At 29.8% G+C, this 21,801-nt stretch overlaps 1 protein-coding gene across 4 annotated transcripts in view; it reads right to left on the reverse strand.

Annotated features, from left to right (window-relative positions):
• Positions 1-1,536: 1,536 nt before the first annotated feature.
• The window catches only part of LOC143067683 (disks large homolog 1-like), a 118,047-nt gene continuing 97,782 nt past the window's right edge, over positions 1,537-21,801 (reverse strand). For 3 of the 4 annotated variants that reach the window (XM_076241134.1, XM_076241137.1, XM_076241138.1), the window contains 10 exons: positions 21,145-21,321; positions 20,652-20,724; positions 20,020-20,134; positions 17,160-17,186; positions 13,369-13,416; positions 9,502-9,603; positions 7,941-8,113; positions 6,843-6,952; positions 5,983-6,074; positions 1,537-5,188 (listed from right to left, as the gene is read on the reverse strand). In XM_076241134.1, the coding sequence (XP_076097249.1) occupies positions 5,082-5,188; positions 5,983-6,074; positions 6,843-6,952; positions 7,941-8,113; positions 9,502-9,603; positions 13,369-13,416; positions 17,160-17,186; positions 20,020-20,134; positions 20,652-20,724; positions 21,145-21,321 (1,024 nt within the window). In that variant the 3' untranslated portion in view covers positions 1,537-5,081. The remainder of the gene's footprint in view (positions 5,189-5,982; positions 6,075-6,842; positions 6,953-7,940; positions 8,114-9,501; positions 9,604-13,368; positions 13,417-17,159; positions 17,187-20,019; positions 20,135-20,651; positions 20,725-21,144; positions 21,322-21,801) is intronic. The other variant, XM_076241136.1, reaches the window with a different exon arrangement.

The raw sequence follows: 21,801 nt of genomic DNA on the forward strand, positions 1-21,801 counted from the left end.
TTATGAAAAATGTTAAAAATTGACTATAAAGGGCAATAACTCCTTAAGGGGTCAATTGACAATTTTGGTCATGTTGTCTTATTTGTAGATCTAGTTTTGCTGAACATTATTGCTGTTTACAGTTTATCTCTATCTATAATAGTATTCAAGATAATAACCAAAAACAGCAAAATTTCCTTAAAATTACAAATTCAGGGGCAGCAACCCAACAACAGTTTGTCCGATTCATCTGAAAATTTCAGGGCAGATAGATCTTGACCTGATAAACAATTTTACCCCATGTCAGATTTGCTGTAAATGCTTTGGTTTTTGAGTTATAAGCCAAAAACTGCATTTTACCCCTATGTTCTATTTTTAGCCATGGCGGCCATGTTTTTTTATGAAATGGGAATTTAAACACAAACTTTATTTTAGATACCCTAGGAATCAATCAGATGAAGTTTGGTTTGAATTGGTTCAGTAGTTTCAGAGGAGAAGATCTTTGAAATAGTTTACGACGACGACGGACGCCAAGTGATGGCAAAAGCTCACATTTCCTTTTAGGAAAGGTGAGCTAAAAATTAATTCTTGGGTTCTTTATATGTTGAATATAACTATTTAGAATTTGATCACATTAAGGTCAAAAACGTCCAAAATTAAACTTAGTTTGATATCAACAAACATAGATTTCTTGGGGTTCTTTCATATGCTGAATCTAAACAAGTATTCAGATTTTGGATCCAGTTTTGAAGTTCATGGTTGGCAGCAATATATACTTGAAAATATAAAAAATCAAACCAACTAAAACAAATTGAGTCTATTTCACCCTTCCTGATTTTCAAAGATGAGTAAAGATTTGATATATGGCTAGAAAAGAAACTCCCAGAATAACCGAAAAATGTTTAGTTACAGGTACTGTGACCTTAACCTTTGACCACTCTGTTTTTTTTAAGATGTATTTTTGTTTGTATCAATCTGACGAGTTGAGCTTTTTTCAACTGATTTTTTAGTTTGTTCATATGTTGAACTGCAACACCATCGTCCCAGTCTAGGGGGAGGGTTGGGATCCTGCTAATATGTTTAACCCTGCCTGTCCCAAGTCAGGAGCCTGTAATTCAGTGGTTGTCGTTTGTTGCTGTGTTACATATTTGTTTTTCGTTATTTTTTTTAACATTAATTAGGCCCTTAGTTTTCATGTTTGCATTGTTTTACATTTGTTATTTTGAGGCCTTTTATAGATGACTTATGAAGTACAGGGATTTGATTATTGTTGGAAGGCCGTATGGTGACCTATATTTGTTAAATTCTGTGTCGTTTGGTCTGTAATTTGGTCTCTTGTGTAGAATTGTCTCATTGGAAATCATACCACATCTTTTTTTAATATTGGTTGATCTTTTTATAAATCATTGCAAGGAACTTTTGGCAGCCACTTGCCTGTCCGTCATATTTCACCATATTTGGTAACAATTTTTCAATAAAAATGATTTCCCCCCCCCCACCCCCCCCCCGACTATACTTCAACAAAATTTCTGAGGGCTGGAAGAAAAGAAAACTGGATTGTTTGATATTTTTTTATACTGTTCTTAAGAAAGAATGATTAGTGTGATATAATGTTTATATATTATCTTTGCTATCACCATACTTCCATACTACAGAAACATTTCTGTAACACAAAAAATCTATAAAGTCTCACAATGCCAATTAAATACAAAATTAAGTCAATTACAAAGTTATAATCTTAATTCATAGTCACCAATTAAATAAATAATAATGTCTTTTTTTAAAATATTCACTGGGTTTAATTTCTGTTTCCTGTATACTTAAGAAATTATCAACTTTAGTGGATGCAAGCTTCATTGCTGTTACGTATTGCACTTTATTTTATTGACTGTAAATTGGTGTGTAAAGGTGGCATCAAAACACGATAAAGTAACTGTACTAAAGCACACAAGTACATGACCATATAATACTGCAAGCAATTCAGATCTTCAATATTACAAATGAATTGTATTTTTTTAATCTAAAGATTCCAGAAAAAGCGTTCCAAGAACAAGAATATCATGTCAACTTTAATCATATTACTCCATTTCCTTCGCAAAAGAAAAAGTCAGAAGGAGACAAAAGCATGTATCTGAGTATTGAATTTAAAGCTTATATCAGTTTTATGAAACTTTTAATGGCGGTGAGATGAAAAACATCTATCTATTCGTTAAACATATTTATTCTTAATAGTACAAACATTACTTTTGCTTCCTATCAAATTTGATGAGTTAATTATGATATAAATTATGAACAGTGAAATATCATGATATGGACTAGGTTCAGACATGAATTTACAACTATGGGCAAGTGTGCATGTTAATTTTACATGCAGAATGGAGGTGAATTTACATTAGATATCACATGATGAAGTAATTTAACAAATTCATTTAAACTAAACCTGTAATATATTGTTAAGAAAATACTGTAATCAAAGTTGTTTAAAGCATCATAGCTCCAATATATTTCCAAACTAGATGTATTTCTTTGAAACTAACGTGTACATGAGAATTATCTGACAGCTTTCTCTATAGTGCATTGGTGAACAAGGAAGACTCACATGGCGACACAAATGATAAGCTAGAAATATACATGGTTTGTATATAACACACTACACAGCAACTAGAAGCCTGCTTCAAATTCAAAAAGAAATCATCAATTTAGTGAAAAACATATTAAATAGCTGAGATAAATATTTAGTTTGATTGTTGTGAAATTTTTCTGTATTTTAGAGAGAATTGTACAAATACCAGTACATAGATATAACATTTTAATATTTTATAATAAAAAAAAATCCTTTAAATGTTTTCTGTTTTTCAGGTAATAATAAGCAAATATATTTTGTTATTGTTAAATTATTAAAGTTCTTGCCAATAAAAGATATAATATATCCTAGTTTAAATTTCTGAACTATTTCATTCTTTTTGCCTAAATATGATTGGGTACTATATAGTTACTGTTATGTTAGCATTATGCATCCTGATATATTGGAAGTATTCATGATATGATTTACTCAAATATCAATTATAAATTCTTACACACTAGATTATAAAATATTGACATTCCAAATTAATGACATACAGTGTGATAAATCATAAGTTCTTCATAAAGGTTTTAAAATATGGTGTAAAAGTCACATAAATATATGAAAAAAGCAATGAATATCAACATACAAAAATTCTACATATTCTTTAAAAATTCAATTCATGCACACTTAACATGTACCAAATTATTATATGCACACTACGCATGAACATTGTAATTTATACACTAATGTACACAGAAGATGATGTTAATTAAAAAAATATTTAACAAACTTGTGTGTACCTGAGGATTAAAAAAATATGTAAAAGATAGAACCAGGTGAGAAGATAAGAAAATGTGTGAACAAGATACAGAAATAGAATGGAACTACATGTATAAATAGAATTTATAATGTAAGACAAATTGAATCAAACGACATATCATGATTTCCAGAATTTGGTATAAATAATAAGCTGCTGCAAAGAGTACATTTTCTAACAAAATTGTTGAAAGCAATCTGGTAAAAAGCAAAAAATGTATGCTAGTTAAAGCCTTAGCAAGATCTGTTTTCTTTATTACTTAAGGTAGTATTTTTTTAAGTAAATGTTTTTTAATACATTTTCAGTCTACTAAATAAGAAAAGTCCTAGATTTTTAATTTCTTGAGTAATACCTGTAGCATAACAAACATGTAAACAGAATTTTCTATTTACTTGTATAAATAAATGGCAATTTGGAGGTAAATTATTTCATTATAATGTAAAAATACACCTTAAAATCAATAAAAAGATAAAATTTACAGCTAAAATAACTATGGAAACAAAATATACATTTGTACAAAAAAACAAAATCACAATTTAAAATTCCCCAAATTGTGTCATTTTACATGCTAAAAACTACAAATAATTTATGGAATAGTTTCCCCAGAAAATCTACAACTGACAATTAATGATAAGGGTACACATGATATTGCTGGAACAATTCCTTTCAAGTATTTTAGTATGGAAAGATAATAGAAATTTTTAATCAGAGGAAGGGATGACACCATGAGAATTTTTCTTTACAGGTCATAGTGCAAGATAAAGGGCATTTTGATTTAGTAAAGAAACTAAATGCTATGAACTTCATTATTTTCTTTTGTAGATTAATCATCACCTTTTCAGTTAATTTTGTCACTGAAACAATGAACAATTCAATAGGCTGATTGATATGACACAAATGGGGACAACAAACTTTCAGAGATTCTTAAATGCAAGAAGGTTTGGACGGACAAAACATCTTGTTTATATGCATCTTTTGGGACATTTCATGTGATTGTCGACAAAAAAGCTGCCAAGAACATGAAGTATAATATTACTTTCTCACATAATTTTTTATACAATTTAACGAAAGCTCACATGTAAGAACTTATTAATCCTTTTTCAATCCAAATTTTGTTTCAAATTTTTTATATCTAGTGTAAAAATTATGAATCCGTCATGACTCAGTAAAATTAAAATTACCGTTACTAAGTCTCAATCTATGTCATTCAACTGGATTAATTAAATTTAGGATTTTTCTATAGTGTGAAGTAAAAGCTTTGAACAGATGTCTTCTGCAAATATCATGCATACCCTAGGTTATATACTGTAATGCCACAAAAAATGTTAGTCAATAAATTCCAAGTAAGATGTCAAAATTTTTTGCAAAAATGTTTGTGTCAATGTCTTAAAGATTAGAATTTGTTAGCTCAAACAGATGCTAAAAGCTAAGAGAGTACAGGCATTATCCCAAATAGTAAGAACCTTAGAGGAACTACATGATGTTTAACACCAATCATTTTCCCAGTCATTTGCTTAAAACCAATCAAAAATGTCTTTAATTGTTCTTGGAACAATCAGGAAATAAGAAAACTACGATTGGTCAATTGTAAAAACTAAAATTTATCACAATTTTCCAACTACAAACTATGTGGCAGTTTGTGTCAATCAGTTTACAACCATTCATACAACAATCCTTGGGTCTGTAGTAATGTTAAGCCTTTGTAGGTCTTATTTACTTTCATAACTTGTCCTTAGCTGGAACCCAAATTGTTGGCCCTGACTGGTCTCGTATGACTTCCTTGACCTTTGTGTAGATTTCAACAGCTGTATCTCCCTGTACAACAGCTAAAATGAACAAGATTTAAACTGTCAATATATTTCCTTATAAAAGAAACAAGTATACCAAGGTAATTAGAGCTATCTCACACCAAAATGATTTTCTTTACTTACAAGTATACAAAAGTAATTAGAGCTATCTCACACCATAATGATTTTCTTTACTAACAAGAATACCAAGGTAATTAGAGCTATCTCACACCAAGGTAATTAGAGCTATCTCACACCATAATGATTTTCTTTACTTTCCTTACTATTATTAAAAATGACAAAATTCATGTAAATATTAAAACTTATATTTAGGACTAAAAATAAGAAGTAAACAATGGCATTGTATTCCAAAAAAATTCTTGTGAAGTCATTTTTGTAAAGTTTGTATAATTGGAGGGGTGTGGCTTCAAGATGCTTACTTTTAAGTCTGATTTTACTACAGAAAACCATAAGTACTAAAAATTTAAATAGGTGCATAATGACATAGTGGAAGAAATATTCTGTGAAAGTTTCATTAATATTGTCACACTGTTTTAACAAAAGTTCGAGAAATAATATAACTAGATTCTTTCCAGATATGGTTAAGTTAACGGTTTTTTATGTAATCACATCAGTGTAAATCATAATAATTTAAAAAAAAATAAAAATTTGAAGTTGAAGACAAAAATTTCTTACAGCCACCATACAGGTATACTATACAGAGAAATCTTTATGGAATAGCTCTTTTTAATGTTTTGTGTTCTTAATTTGAGTGTGTTTTTGTTAAATGAACAAATTCAGATATGAATCTGAAATATCAATAGGCTACATACACGTAAAATATTCCCCAAATTCATGTTCTAATTTCTGTGTTCTCTCAAAAGTCATTTTAGCTTGGTCCTCTGTAATCCTCTTATTCATATCCCTGAAATAAAATAAAAATAATATATGTTTCATAAAACTCTTCTGAACTTGTATTTTACTACCTTCTTTTTGTATCCAAACTTTATTTTTTTTCACATGCTAAAACTCTTACACCTTTGACAAAAATTTTTATATAATTTAGCTTATAAAGATTACTGTTAATGTGGTTATATACTGGTAAGATAACAATGTAGCGCACTTTAATGTACATATATGTTGCAATGATAGTTAGCAGGCAGATTTAGTCATTTTTTTCCCTTATTTCTCATGTTTGATAATTCCACCTTTGTTAGCCAAAAGATTCTATTAATGTGTATCTCCTTCTGAAACAGAGATAGTCCTAGTATTTTGACAACAGAAAATGAATACTGTTTATAGATGAGAATGAAAACATAATCCTGAATCTATGTGCATGTTTTTTTAAGTCCCAATGGTTGTGTTTCACCAAAAACTGGAACCATGAAACAAAATGTAAACTGGATCTGTAAGTCATCAATAACAATAATTTTATCTCCATGACAGTAAAACTAAATCTGGACAACAGTTAGATTACAGAATGACAGAAGGATGGATTATCAGTGAAAGGGACATAAACATTAGTTGATTAAAACCATTTATTATTTATTTTTATGATTACTGAAAGTTATTTTAAAATTTTTTTTTTGTCTCTCGTATCTATTTCTATAGCATCTGTTCACCTGACAATGGTTAAACACTCATAAAACCAAAATATCTGTTAAATTAAATTACATGTTTTAACCTGACTTACATTATAGAGTCTACAGACTTTGGTTTGATAAGGATTGCTACTGGATATAGTCCAGCGACTTGTAATCTCTTGATTGCATTTCCACTAACATCTAATATACAATGTTTTCCCTGAAAAAAACAAAGAGGTGAACACATGAAATTAAAAAAAATAACTGCAGATACATACTTGAATATGGCATAGGAAAAAGATGAAGCTTGGTACCTATTAAAACATTGACTTCATTACATTTGTTTGTGACTGTCTTAAGTCAGGAACCTGATGTTCAGTGGTTGTCGTTTGTTGATGTGGTCACTGATGAATCTTTTGAAGATGCATTGCACATCTGGCACAAATACAAAATATCAATTCTACTATCTATATAGAGTTTATTTCATAAGTGTTTCTAGTTTCTCATTTTTTTTTTTATAGATTAGTCTGTTGGTTTTCCTGTTTGAATGGTTTTACACTAGTTATTTTTTGGGGTCCTTTATAGCTTGCTGTTCGGTATGAGCCAAGGCTAAGTGTTGAAGATCATACCTTGATATATAATGGTTTACATTTACAAATTGTGACTTGGATGGAGAGTTGTCTCATTGGCACTCATATCACATCTATTTATATCTATATATGGTATAACCTGGTATAACTATGTACACATTTAAGAAACACATTTGTCTCTTTAGTCCTTAATTATTTGGAAAATGGGAAAATTAGGCAGAATCTATTGCTATAAGTCTAAAAAGCTCTGTTTAAGAAAAACATTAATGCAAAAATCAATTAAATTGGATGAAAGAGTAAGAACTACTATAAACCTGACTGACAGACCTAAGTAGAAATTTTCATCAAGAATAATTTGTATGTATTGAGAAAAAACCAACATTAACACTACATGTGACATAAAGGTAAAATTTGGTAATAAGGTTATTGTATTCCAACTACATCAATCATCACATCTTTCTTGAAATACATGAGGTCAAGGGTTTGATAAAAATAGACTAGTGTGCAACCCAAGACTTGACCATTGTCATTTGATGATTCTCCATGGACTATAAACTTAATTATCAAGCGGACATAATATTCAAAGTAACATTATTTATTTTTAAAATTAAAACGAACCTTTTCAGCTACTTCTTTAACTGATGCTACACTTGTACCATACAAATTATCATTGTATTGGCCAGCTTCTATAAATAAGTGGTTCTGAATATCCCTTTCCATTTGTTCTCTGGATTCTACAAAATGATAATCTCTACTGTCTTCCTCATAATCACGTCTTGATCGTGTCGTATCTGAATAAATAGTTCAAATGTGGTATGCTTTTACAGGAAACTCATTTTAATATTTTACACAAGAGGCTGTCACAACGACAGCAAACCGGATTTATTAACATTTATTTGTGTCCTGGCAATATCACAAGAACCATTAATGATGAATGGTGAAAGTGAAAATCGTCAATATCAAATTTGACCTCCATTTTGTCATCAGTATCAACATATTAAATTTTGAAAAGCTTAGATTGAATGGTTCATGAGTAAATGCAACAACTTGAATGGAAACGCCATTTTACAATCTTTCAAGAACCATAACTCCTGAACGGTAAAAGTCAAAATCGTCATTATTGAACTTGACCTCTATTTTGTCATCAGTAACAACATATTAAAATTTCAAAAGCTTTGGTTGAATGGTTCATGAGAAAATGCACGGACACGACGGGAAACACCATTTTTCAATCTTTCAAGAAGCATAACTCCTGAACGGTAAAAGTCAAAATCATCATTATTGAACTTGACCTCCATTTTGTCATCAGTAACAGCATATTAAAATTTCGGAAGCTTTGATAGAACAGTTCATGCATAAATGCACGGACACGACTGGAAACTCCATTTTTCAATCTTTCAAAAACCATAACTCCTGAACGGTAAAAGTCAAAATCGTCATTATTAAACTTGACCTCCATTCTGTAAACAGTAACAACATATTAAAATTTGGGAAGCTTTGGTAGAACAGTTCATGCGTAAATGCACGGACACGACCTGAAACTCCATTTTTCAATCTTTCAAGAACCATAACTCCTGAACGGTAAAAGTCAAAATCGCCATTATTGAACTTGACCTTCGTATAGTTGTCAGTAATAACATATAAAAATTTTAAAAGCTTTGGTTGAACGGTTCATGAGTTAATGCACGGACAACATTTGATTGCCGCCCGCCCACCCACCCGCCTGCCCGCCGTACATCCCCAAATCAATAACCGACATTTTTGTCACAAAAATCCGGTTACAAATGTATAACAATAAATTTTAATTGAAAAACTTTTGATTGAGTATTTTTGACAGATTAAACAATGAAAAAAAAAACCAGACTGATTTCAAATATTTCAATGAAAAATTCATCAATAGATGGGAAATTTCCTGAGAACAGCTCTTTCCTGGACCGAAACAGATGAATTAATGGACAGACATCTCTTGCACTCTACATACCATGTAGCAGTTGTACAAATACTGTTCCTGAATTTTTTAAATAACACAAAATCAACTTTGTATCGGTATATTAAATACTTGATTTAACTCTAATAAACTACTTTTATTCTAAAATAATATTACATGTTCTCAAAAAGTTATGGAAGATGTTCTTCTTGTGTGCATTAGAATTTCATAACTTATGTTTAAAATACTTACGTGGAACACAGCTGCCAAATTTATCAGGGAATTCTGATATCAAATCATCATTTATTCTGTCTTTCAGTGGACCAAGTATAATCACAGGTCGTGTGTATTTTACTGTAAAATATAAAATTAGATATAATTTTTGTTTCCAGTCAGTCCATGCAGCTTATTAGTTAATAATTGAATGATTCTATTGCCTATCTATTTATTAGGTTATATCTAAGTCAAGTTTCAGAAGTAAATGAAATAACTGCCTACTTTACAACTTGAGAAAGAATAATACACCTCACCAATTAACCAAGTAAGGACCAAGACCACACCAAGGGAGATAAACAACAACGTATGACTGAATCCAAGTGAACCAGGATAATTAAAAACTTCACATCAAAATAACTTAAAAGTAAACAAAGCAGGACTTACAGGAGTTATCTTTATAAAACCAATGATACAGCCCATAACAGAGTAGTGATCGAATTCGCGTTTCTTTACCGTCAGAATAAGTTACGTTATCGACAAACTTGTTTCAGAAGTGACATAATTTAATTTTCTTCATCGACAAAATATTTCATGTCCAACGTGTAAGTTTTCATTGTTTAAGTCGAAGTTTTTTTTAACATAGTAAAACATTTTTTATAATCAACCTCTGTCATTGGCATTTTCATTTTGACGGTAAAGGATCAAATACGGGATCTCCGAAATTTCATTATTCAATCGAACATATGTCTTTGTTCATGACACATATTATGAAATACAAAGGAGTTGAAATGATCAAATACTTTCGAACTGACGGAAACAAAAATACATAATCTAGAATGTGTGTTCTGTCATAAACAATGGCTTCGTCATGCGAATCGACGAGATCATGTTACATGTAACTGATCTTAGCTGTAGAAACAATTGGTGCGACCTCGATAAAATCTTTATCAATTTAATATAAGCGACAAGTATTAGCCTTTCCAAAAGGGCTAGTTGTCTCCTAGCTGATGAAAATGGAAAGTGCTCTCGCTTTGTAGGTTAATTCATTTACTAGAATAGCCACGTGCATCAATCAACAAATTTTACAACACACGTGAGGTCACATGTTATGAAATAGTATATATTATCTTTTAACGTTGTTGTTTACGAAACTCCAGAAGATTCGGCTATTTATAGATAAAAGTTACCTGTATACCAATTTCATGAATATGCATGATTAATGACCAGGCAAAATCTAATTGCTAAAATAGAGAGGACAAATCCGATACTCTATGGGATTGAAGGACATTTACTAGGTTTGGATTGTCCTAACCAATTAATAAACTTTGATTATTCACGTCTCGTAATATCTTCCAATCAGGTAGTAAGAAGCATTCACGCACTGACTGTCCATCATTCAATTCTTAATATCGTCTCCTAGGAGACGATAATAAATATTCATGACTACAATGATAATGAATTTATTGGAGTCACATCCACTGTTTCTACTGTAAACATCAACTCGTCGGTTAGTGCAATGAAGACACTTTTAAAGATTGAGATTGTTGGTTTATTCTTTACACCTTCGAGGTATTAAAATTATTTCAGTGTTTATCTAAAGTTAAATTTATTTTCAAATCTCTTCTGTTTAAAATTGTCGAAACTTCCGTTTAAGATTTCTGTGGTAAACTATCTATTCTATAGTTAGGACCATTTTTTAAAAATGTCCTGTACCAAGTCAGGAATATGGCCATTGTTATATTATAGTTCGTTTCTGTGTGTGTTACATTTTAACGTTGCGTCGTATGTTTTCTCTTAATTTTGAGTGTAAATTCACATTGCGATAAGACGTGTCACGGTACTTGTCTATCCCAAATTCATGTATTTGGTTTTGATGTTATATTTGTTTTTCTCGTGGGATTTTGTCTGATGCTTGGTCCGTTTCTGTGTGTGTTACATTGTAGTGTTGTGTCGTTGTTCTCCTCTTATATTTAATGCGTTTCCCTCAGTTTTAGTTTGTTACCCCGATTTTGTTTTTTGTCCATGGATTTAGGAGTTTGAACAGCGGTATACTACTGTTGCCTTTATTTATAATAAATACCCTTTTGTACAAGAATACTTTCTTTATAGAAGTATAGATCTGCTGGTTATAGATTTTTTTTTATAACTTTCATTATTATGAAATTCAGATTAATTTATAAATGAAGTTGTATATAAAGTTTTGGTCATAAACACAAATCTTTTAAACAGTTCGACGAGTGCGTCAATGTTACAGTAGTTTGTTTACTGTAAGTTACTAAGCTTGGCCCGATTCATCTGTCATTTATGGAAACTAATTCACCACTTTTTGAGACTTTCATTTTTATTTCACCATCAGACATGGAGCTACATTTGTAACTAAAGGAAAACTCTCAAATCAAAGAAATTTGACATGATATACTGAAACTTTCTTATAATCAATTAAAAGACTGCTTTTCTTAGATATGTGATTTTTCATGGTCATACTTTTTCATTGTTAACAGACATTTTTAGATTTTTTATTGTAAAAAAAATGGCGTTTTTTAAAGAAATCAACATTCAAAGTTTAGAACTTCATGAACATGTACAGGAATCTGAATTATTGCACATCTATGTACTACTACTTAAAATTGTACTTCGATCTGTTGCGTCCTTAAAATGTTCTGACTGTCCTAAGATTTAATTTACAGAAATGTTTCGGTAAATTAAATTCAAATCCGAACTGAATGTTTATGACACACAAAAAGAGAAACCAGAATCTCTTGATGACCAAACGTTTTTCATTTGTACACTGCTAAAAACTGTCAGGTCCTGGCCTTATTATATTTTGGAGAATTTTTTTTTACTGATTTTTACTAAAAAAAAATATTCTCTGTGTGTGCCATTGCAAGAAATAGTTTTGCTCGTTATTTTGTCATATTAAAAAAAATTCTCAACAAAATTTTCCCGTTTAAACTGTACTAGAAAAAAGTTTGGCATGTGAAACGGACGAAGACATATTCTAACAGAAGTACAAATACCAGTCCCCCCTTTTGTGTATACATATGAGAAAACATTTCAAAGTAATTGATTGAATTCAAATCCATCACACATACGGTACACATTGTAGTCCAAAAAAATAAAGAACTTCATTCCTATCAAACACCTTTTTATTTGTTTACCAGTATATTTCTTTTAGTTTTGGGTAAAATTGTAAAGGAAATAAATTTAATAATACTATCAAGACGTCCTTCCATAAATCTTTTTTTTTCTGTTCTGACTTTGAAGAAATGACTACTTTTCCCCCAATCGAAATGGTGCATCGACATATTTTGTTTCATATTATTAGAATTATTTTCAATATTATCGGTATTAAACTTGATTATCGACACATGAAAGTTTGTCAGCATTGTCAATCTTTTTAACGTTAAAGTACCAATAGTTCGGTCACTACTTAATTAAGTTTGTTGATAACGTAACTAATTTTGACAGTAAAGAAACATCAATTCGATAACTCTTAACAGCAAACTGTTCCATCACAACAACTGGGTAGAGGATAAATGATTTCAACAAACACATTCATTCAGAAATCAAATATCTAAACAGAAAATATAAAATGTACCAACTATGAAGTGGTTGGTTTGACCAAGCTCAGGATTAACCTCATAACCTACAGCATTTTAATGCAAGTGAGCTACATTGGGACAACTGAGGTGGTTTGCATATACATTTAGGTGTATGTACACATTACCTACAGAGGAAGTTTCAGTATTCAACAAACAGGAAATTGATTATGCATTACAGGATATACCTTGTAGAAAATGATGCAGAGCTGTAATGAATAATGACAGGTTTGAAAATGATAGATACAGCTTAAATAGACGAAAGTGGAATTATATCAATAACCTGCAACTTCAAAATACTTACATTCCTGTTGTACAACAGCTTCATATGATAATATTGGTTCCTCTCCTCCTGAAATGATAAATACAGAGTGAATATCAAACTCATAACTAAAAGTACACACACCAATGATCAATGCATGAAATACATGGGTCAGACTTTTTCCTATTAAATTTAATGTGTGAACTGTGTACGAAAAACACGAGTTTTCGATTGATTTGTTGGTTGCTTAATGTCAAGTGAGCTTATATAATCTTGTTTGATATAATGGTTTTCAATTACATTGTACATATATGTCATTATGAATCAGCATTGACTATCCATTCCCTCAAAAAATTCCAATACATATGAAATGTCATTCCCTTCTCTTTGCATAGATTCAAAAAGTTAAAACATAATTTTTGACAACCTGGAATACCTTTTTACAATGTTAACAAGTATTTCTTTAGTAATGCAGTGAAAATTGATTGATTTTTGTTCAAGGGAGAGATTTTGACTTCCCTAGCATGTGACAGGTCAAAAGACTGAGATTTCATCTTTTGGATAGGAAAAGAGGGAGATGCTGTCCTAGATCTATTGGTTGACAAGTGTTATTATCTAATCAAAGAATAATATGAATGATTTTTTATTATCATGACATTTAGGACAACAATTTTAACATGATTAGCACACAAAAATAAACATAGATTTAATTTTTCTTGGTTCAATTGTTTGTGTACAAAACTAACTATCCTTTGATATTAAAGTGATGAATTGAGGAAATGTTAATGTTATATAAATAAATTGACTGTTGAAATGCATATGAAGTGTTGCTAGGTGAATGATGTATGAAAAGTGATTAAAATGTAGAAACCAATTTCATAATTCAAATTATAACAGCTATCCTTCTTAATCAGTAACACTTGACCACTTTCTTATTTATTACATATGTGTAAGTAAAGCACCCACCACACACTAGAACTTATTTATTACATATGTGTAAGTAAAGCACCCACCACACACTAGAACTTATTCTGCTTGTGTTATGGTAAACAATGAACATAAAAAATTACTTGAAAACAATTATCCACATTTTTTGACGATGCTAAATTTCCCATTAACAAACATATTTCATACTTAAAAAAAACCATCTTTTGCTTTAAAAATATGTTACTAGGTCTACTAGAAATAAAAACATGGAGCAGAATAGTGTAAGCGTAAAGCACAAATGTGATAAAAAACAATCATGATTCTGAAACATGTCTGTAGTCATTTCCCTCAATTTAATATCCTTTATGTCACGAAAAATGTTTTGAAAGTCTGAATGAAAAAAGTTGAAGCATCAGTTAAAGAAATATTTATAAATTGCTTTTGTGATGAACTTGGGGGGAAAAACAGCTACAGTTTGAAATATTTTGCTTTTTAAGAAATTACACCTTTTTCACTAATCTGAGTCATTCATATTGAAATCATTAATATTCTAAAATTAAAAATTCTATGTCATTTTTGTCTCTTGTGGACAGTTGTCTCATTGGCAATCATACCACATCTTCTTTTTCTTTTTTTTTTATAAAACTTTGTAATCACTAGCAAACTAATTCTGAAAGCAGTTTAACATAAGCAATAGTGAATACTGTTCCTTGCTTTTCACCATGACATAAGGATGTAGGCCTCTGTTAATTTCTGAAAATTCCCTGTTTGATTGGTATAAAAAAAAATGTATTTAATAGCCGATTTAATTTTGTACTTCAAAGGAATCATAAAATCCACAACAAAAAGTGATATGTAAGATATAGCAATTTATATTTAAATATTTAAATTGCAGGATGCAATTTACTCACTTAATCTACCATGTAAAAAAATGTTAAAACCTAATGTCCCCATTACTTGTACAAATTTGGATTTCTGAAAACTGAACATATATAAACATATTTTAAGACAACATAAACATGCAGTGACCTATGATACTTTTACAAAAAGTATGCAACTTAAAACCTATACCCCACTTGTCTGTTTTATCCAATCTATAAATGTTTTGCAGAATGGTATTGATTTACCAATCTATAACAAATGTATACATGTACATGTAGATCAATTTTCCAGTTTCTTTTTATGAAGGTGTAACACCTATTGATCTCAGACCTATTGGTGTAAAGGATATAATTAACCAATCCTGTCTTACTGTGATGTAATAAAATAAGCACTGTGACAGGTACAGGAAATGCACCAATGTGAATTAATGTGATCTATTCAATAATCAATATTTGTGTAATATCTCCTTCATTGTAGGGGAAAACTCCAGAATGACAAGAACACTAGGTATATTAAACTGACTTTAGGCAGCAACCATTTGATTTTCTGGGGGGGGGGGGGGGGGGGGGCTATGTTTTTTTTTGGAAAAAAAAGTTTGTTTCCAGGTTTTGGTGAAAAAAATAATTTGTTTTGGACCCTGAGAAAAAAAAATTGTTTGTTTCACCCTTAGCTCCCACTATATGTAATGCTAAAATTGAAAGAAAAAAATTGTTTTCGGTTTGTCGCTAAAAAAATAGATTGTTCTTCGCCAAAGTCGAAAAAAAAAGTTTGCACAGAAAAAAAAACCATAGCCCCCCCCAGAAAATCAAATGGTTGCTGCCTTACTGTTACCATTTTCAAGTGAGATTGAACAATACATTTCTACGAAAGATCACACTCTAGCTGATGGTAATATTATACAGACTTTATGAGAATCAACTTACTATTCAACCTTAGTACAGGAATAACTATTAATGTACCTAAAGGGGAGGGGTTTAATATCCCTTTCTTCATTCTTTCTTTCTAAGCAAATTTCATAAGCTTGTGGTGTTATTAAGCTCATCTATTGGTTTTTGCCACTTGATATTTTTAAAAGCCTGAAAATGGTCAGTAGATTTCACCAGCTTACATTTTTAGTTCTGGTTTTACCATTTATCATCTAGTTATCCTTTAAACCATAAACCAATTAATTCAACCAATCACCAACATCAATTAATTTTCATTTGGTACCAATAGTTATGTGCAGTTGCTAGACAACATCCCTAGTTAGAGTGTTCACTGATAGATCAAAGTTAGAAGCACACTATAATCTAGACTCTAAGTATGACATTTATCTCATCTCTCATGCAACTCAGATAATAAAGACTTTTTTTGTTTTCAACATGGAAAGTTGCTTTAAGCTGTTTGTCGTGTTTTAATTTTCAAATATCTGTATACATTGCAATGTACTTTTCAAATTGACTTGATAAAAGAAGAGAAGAAAATACCCCAAAACATTCTACATTATCTTTGGCTGATCAAAAAGTAATTAGTCATCATTAGCATAGATAACTGAATATATCAATACATTTTTTTTTTAGTTTTCCTGAAATACCTGAATGCATTTTTTAAAACTAACTTTATGTAAAATTTTTTTCGTTTTAGCTAATATAAGATTAATTAAAAGTATGGTTTATCCAAATGAAAATTTGCTTAAATTGACACACAGGATTTTTAGTTATTTACATTACATTAAATAATTTCCTTGATTGATAATATTTCCTGTTCCTAGTAAATAAATCATAATTATCAAAAATTATCAAAAAACTATCAACTTGTTTTATGTCATATTTGACAGAATTTCACAATAAATATGGAATCTGCAAAGTTGAAACAGAAATTATTTGAAAATTGAAACAAATCATTCAGCTCAGCAACGATTTGCTGTGACTAACATTCATGCAATACAATAAACAAGTTTGTTTGTTCATGCTGATGTAGATGTGACCTGATTATTATAACGGCTGTATAGAGAGATAGAGAGAGAGAGAGGGTGCTTTACTTACTCCCATTTGACTCATTTTCACCCATTCCTAGTAGAAAATAGAAAAATGAAAGAAATCATGTTATGAGTTAGTGAATCATGTTAAAAAGGAACTTTTTTCTTTCCAACTTCAAAACAGCTAATCAAGTCTTTGTTTATTAAGTGAATGCAAACATATTATCCAAGAAATGTGTGATGATATATTAGTTTTTTTTTCTCTCAATCAAATCTAGCCACAATGATATGACTTCTAGTTTGTATTATTATTGACATAGTTCTAAAGCTGTTTATTTGTTGGTGTGTTTTCTATACTGTATAGGCAAAGTAAAGAGTGAACTGACAACTTTTATAAGTTTCCCTTTATTGATTTTTTTTGGTCCGCAGAAGCAGTTAGTTTTTGAAACCTTTTCTTTCTTTGCCTGAATGATATATTTCGGTAAAATATGCCAACCATTTCTGGTGTGGTAAGATTCAATAGAACATATATGCAGTATAGAAAACACAGAAAGGTTATAAATTAATGTAATTAATGATGCAATGAATGATTTGAAGTGTAAATGATTTAATTATATTTCATTATAGTGTGAGCAAAATATATTACTTCATTATTGTTCATTTTATAATCGTTATACAGTAGTATTAGTTGGCAAGTAATAAGCTGAAACAGAGTCAATCATATAACAAATAAAAAATTTATTATTCTTTTATTATTATTATTATTATTATTATTATTATTATTTGCTTAAAATTGTGTAGAAATCTGAATAAGCTGAAGTAAATTTCCAATATGGAACTATTATTGTGCCTTGACAGTTAAAGACAGCTGAATAAAATAATCCAGATTTTAACTATTGAAGCAGACAACTGTATACATATTTTTTTTACTGTGGTAATAATGCCTCGTTCACATGTACATTTAATTTGAATCATGTTCACACACTCTTCTTTTTCAATTCGAATTGATTCGAATTGGCTAAATCCCATTAGACAATTCACACTAGAAATGTGTTTGTGTTAATATGAATTAAAACTTAACGTCGTTCAGACAATAAAGGAATTTGACGCACATTGCAATTCAATTTAGAATTAATGTTTGGACATAAAATGTTTCGAATGCGAATTAAACTAATTTGAATAAGTTAATGCGAATTGAATTTGAATTACAGGTGAATGCAGTATCACTCTACTAGTTTCTAAACTAAGCAATATTAGTTTAAGTAATGGCAACATTATTTCTAAAAATGTAAACTATTTCATTATGTATTTTAACCATCAATATCATGCTATGAACATATTATGTGTGTATAAGTATATATTGTGCTTATTAACAGCTAATAATATGAACATACATTATTCTCATTTTATGAAATTTTCAAGCAAAGAAACAATATGCACAAAATGCATATTTGATGCGAAAAGACTACTTTTATCAACAGAAGGCATACAATATAAAGCTTAGTACATGTATATGTCACTACAACTTATAAAAGATCTAACATCAAAACAATGGTTAACAATTAATAACTATTTTTTTATAGAAATATTTGACAATAAAGAAAATCATCTGTTTTTGGCAGAATAAATTGCGTTTAAGTTTTATAGTCAAATGTGTTAAGAAAAGCTAATGTATTACATGTAAATAAAATCTTTTGTAAATCAGCATAATATGAAAAACTCAGCTCTTTAAACATTTGAAAAATATTAAATATTGAAATAAATCTATCTTTTCAACATTTCAGAATGTCTTAATTATTCGTAATTTCATAACTCTTATTATTTGTATCTTTAAAACTCATATATCATATTTTCTATAAATTGCAAAGAACTACCATACTTATCACTTGCACAAGATACAACACAAACAAGCAGAAGTGTATTAGTCAAGTGAAATACTGTCTCTACTAAAGACACCGTAAAGCAAGATAGTATTAAGACAAGCATGATGACATTAGTATCTACAGATTTTATTATTGTTACCTTCAGCTAAAAGGAAGAAAAACAAAATTCAGGCAAATTAAACTGGAGTAAAGATCAGTAAACAATCAATATTTCATATACATGTCATTTCAAGTTGGTACTATGCTACAAATTCCACTCTTTAATACTTATATTAACTATCAAGAAACCATTTATTACTTAAAGATGTTTTTTTTCAAACATGAATGATGGATGCCATGTTTTATAACTGCTACTGTGGATTCAGTCATTTTCTTGGGTACCTATTTTTGTGGATTAAAAAAAGCTAGCATTTTTTGTTGATATTTGATTTTAGTTGTTTTTCAAAAGTCTGCATATAGTCATACAGCAAATTAGAAATCTATTGAAACTTAAAATTCATGATTTTTCTGTACTAAGAAATCCACGAAAATTGTCATCCAATAAATCCACAGTATAAGAAAATGTTGATGAACACTATTATTTCATAAAAGGATACTGTAATTGTGAAATATAAATATATATGTATGAATATAGAAATGCTAACTTGCAAATACAAATTACCAATAATTTTAATAATAGATATTTTTATAACACGATTCAAACTAGCAACAGATCTTTTAAATACATATTTTACCACAAGATCATTCCATGCTTATTCCAACCAACTTCTCTATCAGGATTTTTGCATATATCAATAATAATAACGAAAAAAAAATTACAAAAAAATCCAAATTCCATTAACATAAACATAAAAAAAAACAACCAAAAAAACAAGTGCTAAAAAAACAATTTTGGATCATATTTTTCTATCTGAATCTATGACAGACCATACGAGCAAAGTTTCATATATGAAAACAAAAATCCTGATATTTTGCCTTTGCTTTCTCTAATAAAGAAAACTCTTAAGAACTTCGCGCTCCATGTCCAACTGTATGTAAACTTACGTTCATCAGCACTTATATCTTCACTACCACTTTGATCTTTACTCTTCATGAATGGAAACCGCTTGGAGAAGGAAAAGTTCTTCTTCTTTTTATCGTTAGCTGATAAACTCTGTTGCTGTGAAAAAATAATATATTACATGAGACAGACAATACACAGAATTAGAATAGTTTTCTACAATCAACTTGCAGTATTTATAACACAAAGGTCATGAGAAAAAGGCAACACAATTTCATACATGGCATTTATCTGTGAGAATATATAAATGTCCACTTATCAGGATGTTGATAGGTCATCATCACAGTACATCATGCTCAAAAGAAACTTGACACCAAATTTCAGGTGGCTCTACTTTGAAGTACCCAAGAGAAATGTGACAAAAATTTGATGGTTCTGTACAGTTTAGTACGGATACTTCCCAGAAGAAGGAACAGATGCATATCAGTATGGAATAGTGTATAATGAACAATTATTCAGGTATTAGAATTAACGACACCAGCTGATTAATTGTAAAAATATTCAAGATGCTATTCAAATCACTGTTTTGTTTCTCACACTTATTTATTATTTCCTGTTCTCTTCTAGTATTTCTTCCTTTCAAAAATAACTGTTGTGTTAGTAATCTTACACTTACTTTATCTACATTTGAAGTAGTTCTACCAGTAAATTTCACATTTTTTAATCTAGCTCGTTCTTTTCTGTCTACCCTGTAATACAAAATTTTTAAATTGTTAAATTGTCTTTTCCAAATCTACTCAACATCCATATACAATATATTGATTTTTCTTTTGAAACCTGCAAGTCTAGTGCAAGACTGAAAAAGCACCAAAAAAAAGGTATTTTGTGCTATATGTTTCTAATCTTCAAATTCCATGTATAGCTTATTTTTTGCAAAAAATCTGAAAATTCTAGTCTGAAACATTTTATCAAAAATATGTGGCACTCAAATTGTTTCATCAAAGCTTAGCTAACATTCACCATTTCTTAGCCATTTTCTGGTGCGAAAAATTTGTAATTAATAACTGCATCATACAATGTTTAATTTTGATGAATTTACAGGGCCAAATTCGCTTAAAATGTGTCTTTTCTTTTATTTTGATAATGGATCATTAACTTGCAGTCATTACCTTCGTTTACTAGGAATAATACCCATTCCATCTTCCTCGCCATCAGGCATCACTCGTTTCGCCTGCCACCATTCATCATCACTGGCGTTTGTCACATGTAAAATATCACCATAGTGAAACTCTAAACCTTTACTAGGTAAACCACTGTCTTTTGATGGGTCATAATCAAATAATGCCCTGTGAAGAAAGAAAAGTTTTAGATATAAAACATTTAATATTATAGTCATGATCATGATCAGCTATGTTCAACAAAGGAGTAGGTCCGGTAAGGGCTGATTTTGGCCTCAAATTTCAGGTTCATCTAACGAAAGTTTTTAGACACTTTTTAAACACTTAAGTGTCTATTTCAATTGATTTGATTAGTTTATGTGAAAGATTTTAAATGATTTAGTCAGTAAAAATGCTCTGATTCAAGCTTAAATATGAAAAATCTATCAAATATGCCAAAAACTATATATATATATATATATATATATATATATATATATATATTTTTTGTATTATCATCAAGTACAACTTACATTTCAATATTATGAATGAACACGAATGCGGCCACTTCATTTTAGACAGAAACCATCTAAAAATTAACCTTTATGCTAAAATTTTGAAGATTTCAGTGATGCTAGAACGCGATATTTGTGCAGTGTATTGTCAAAA

This window comes from Mytilus galloprovincialis, chromosome 3 (genome assembly GCF_965363235.1).
Source record: "Mytilus galloprovincialis chromosome 3, xbMytGall1.hap1.1, whole genome shotgun sequence".
NCBI lineage: Eukaryota > Metazoa > Mollusca > Bivalvia > Mytilida > Mytilidae > Mytilus > Mytilus galloprovincialis.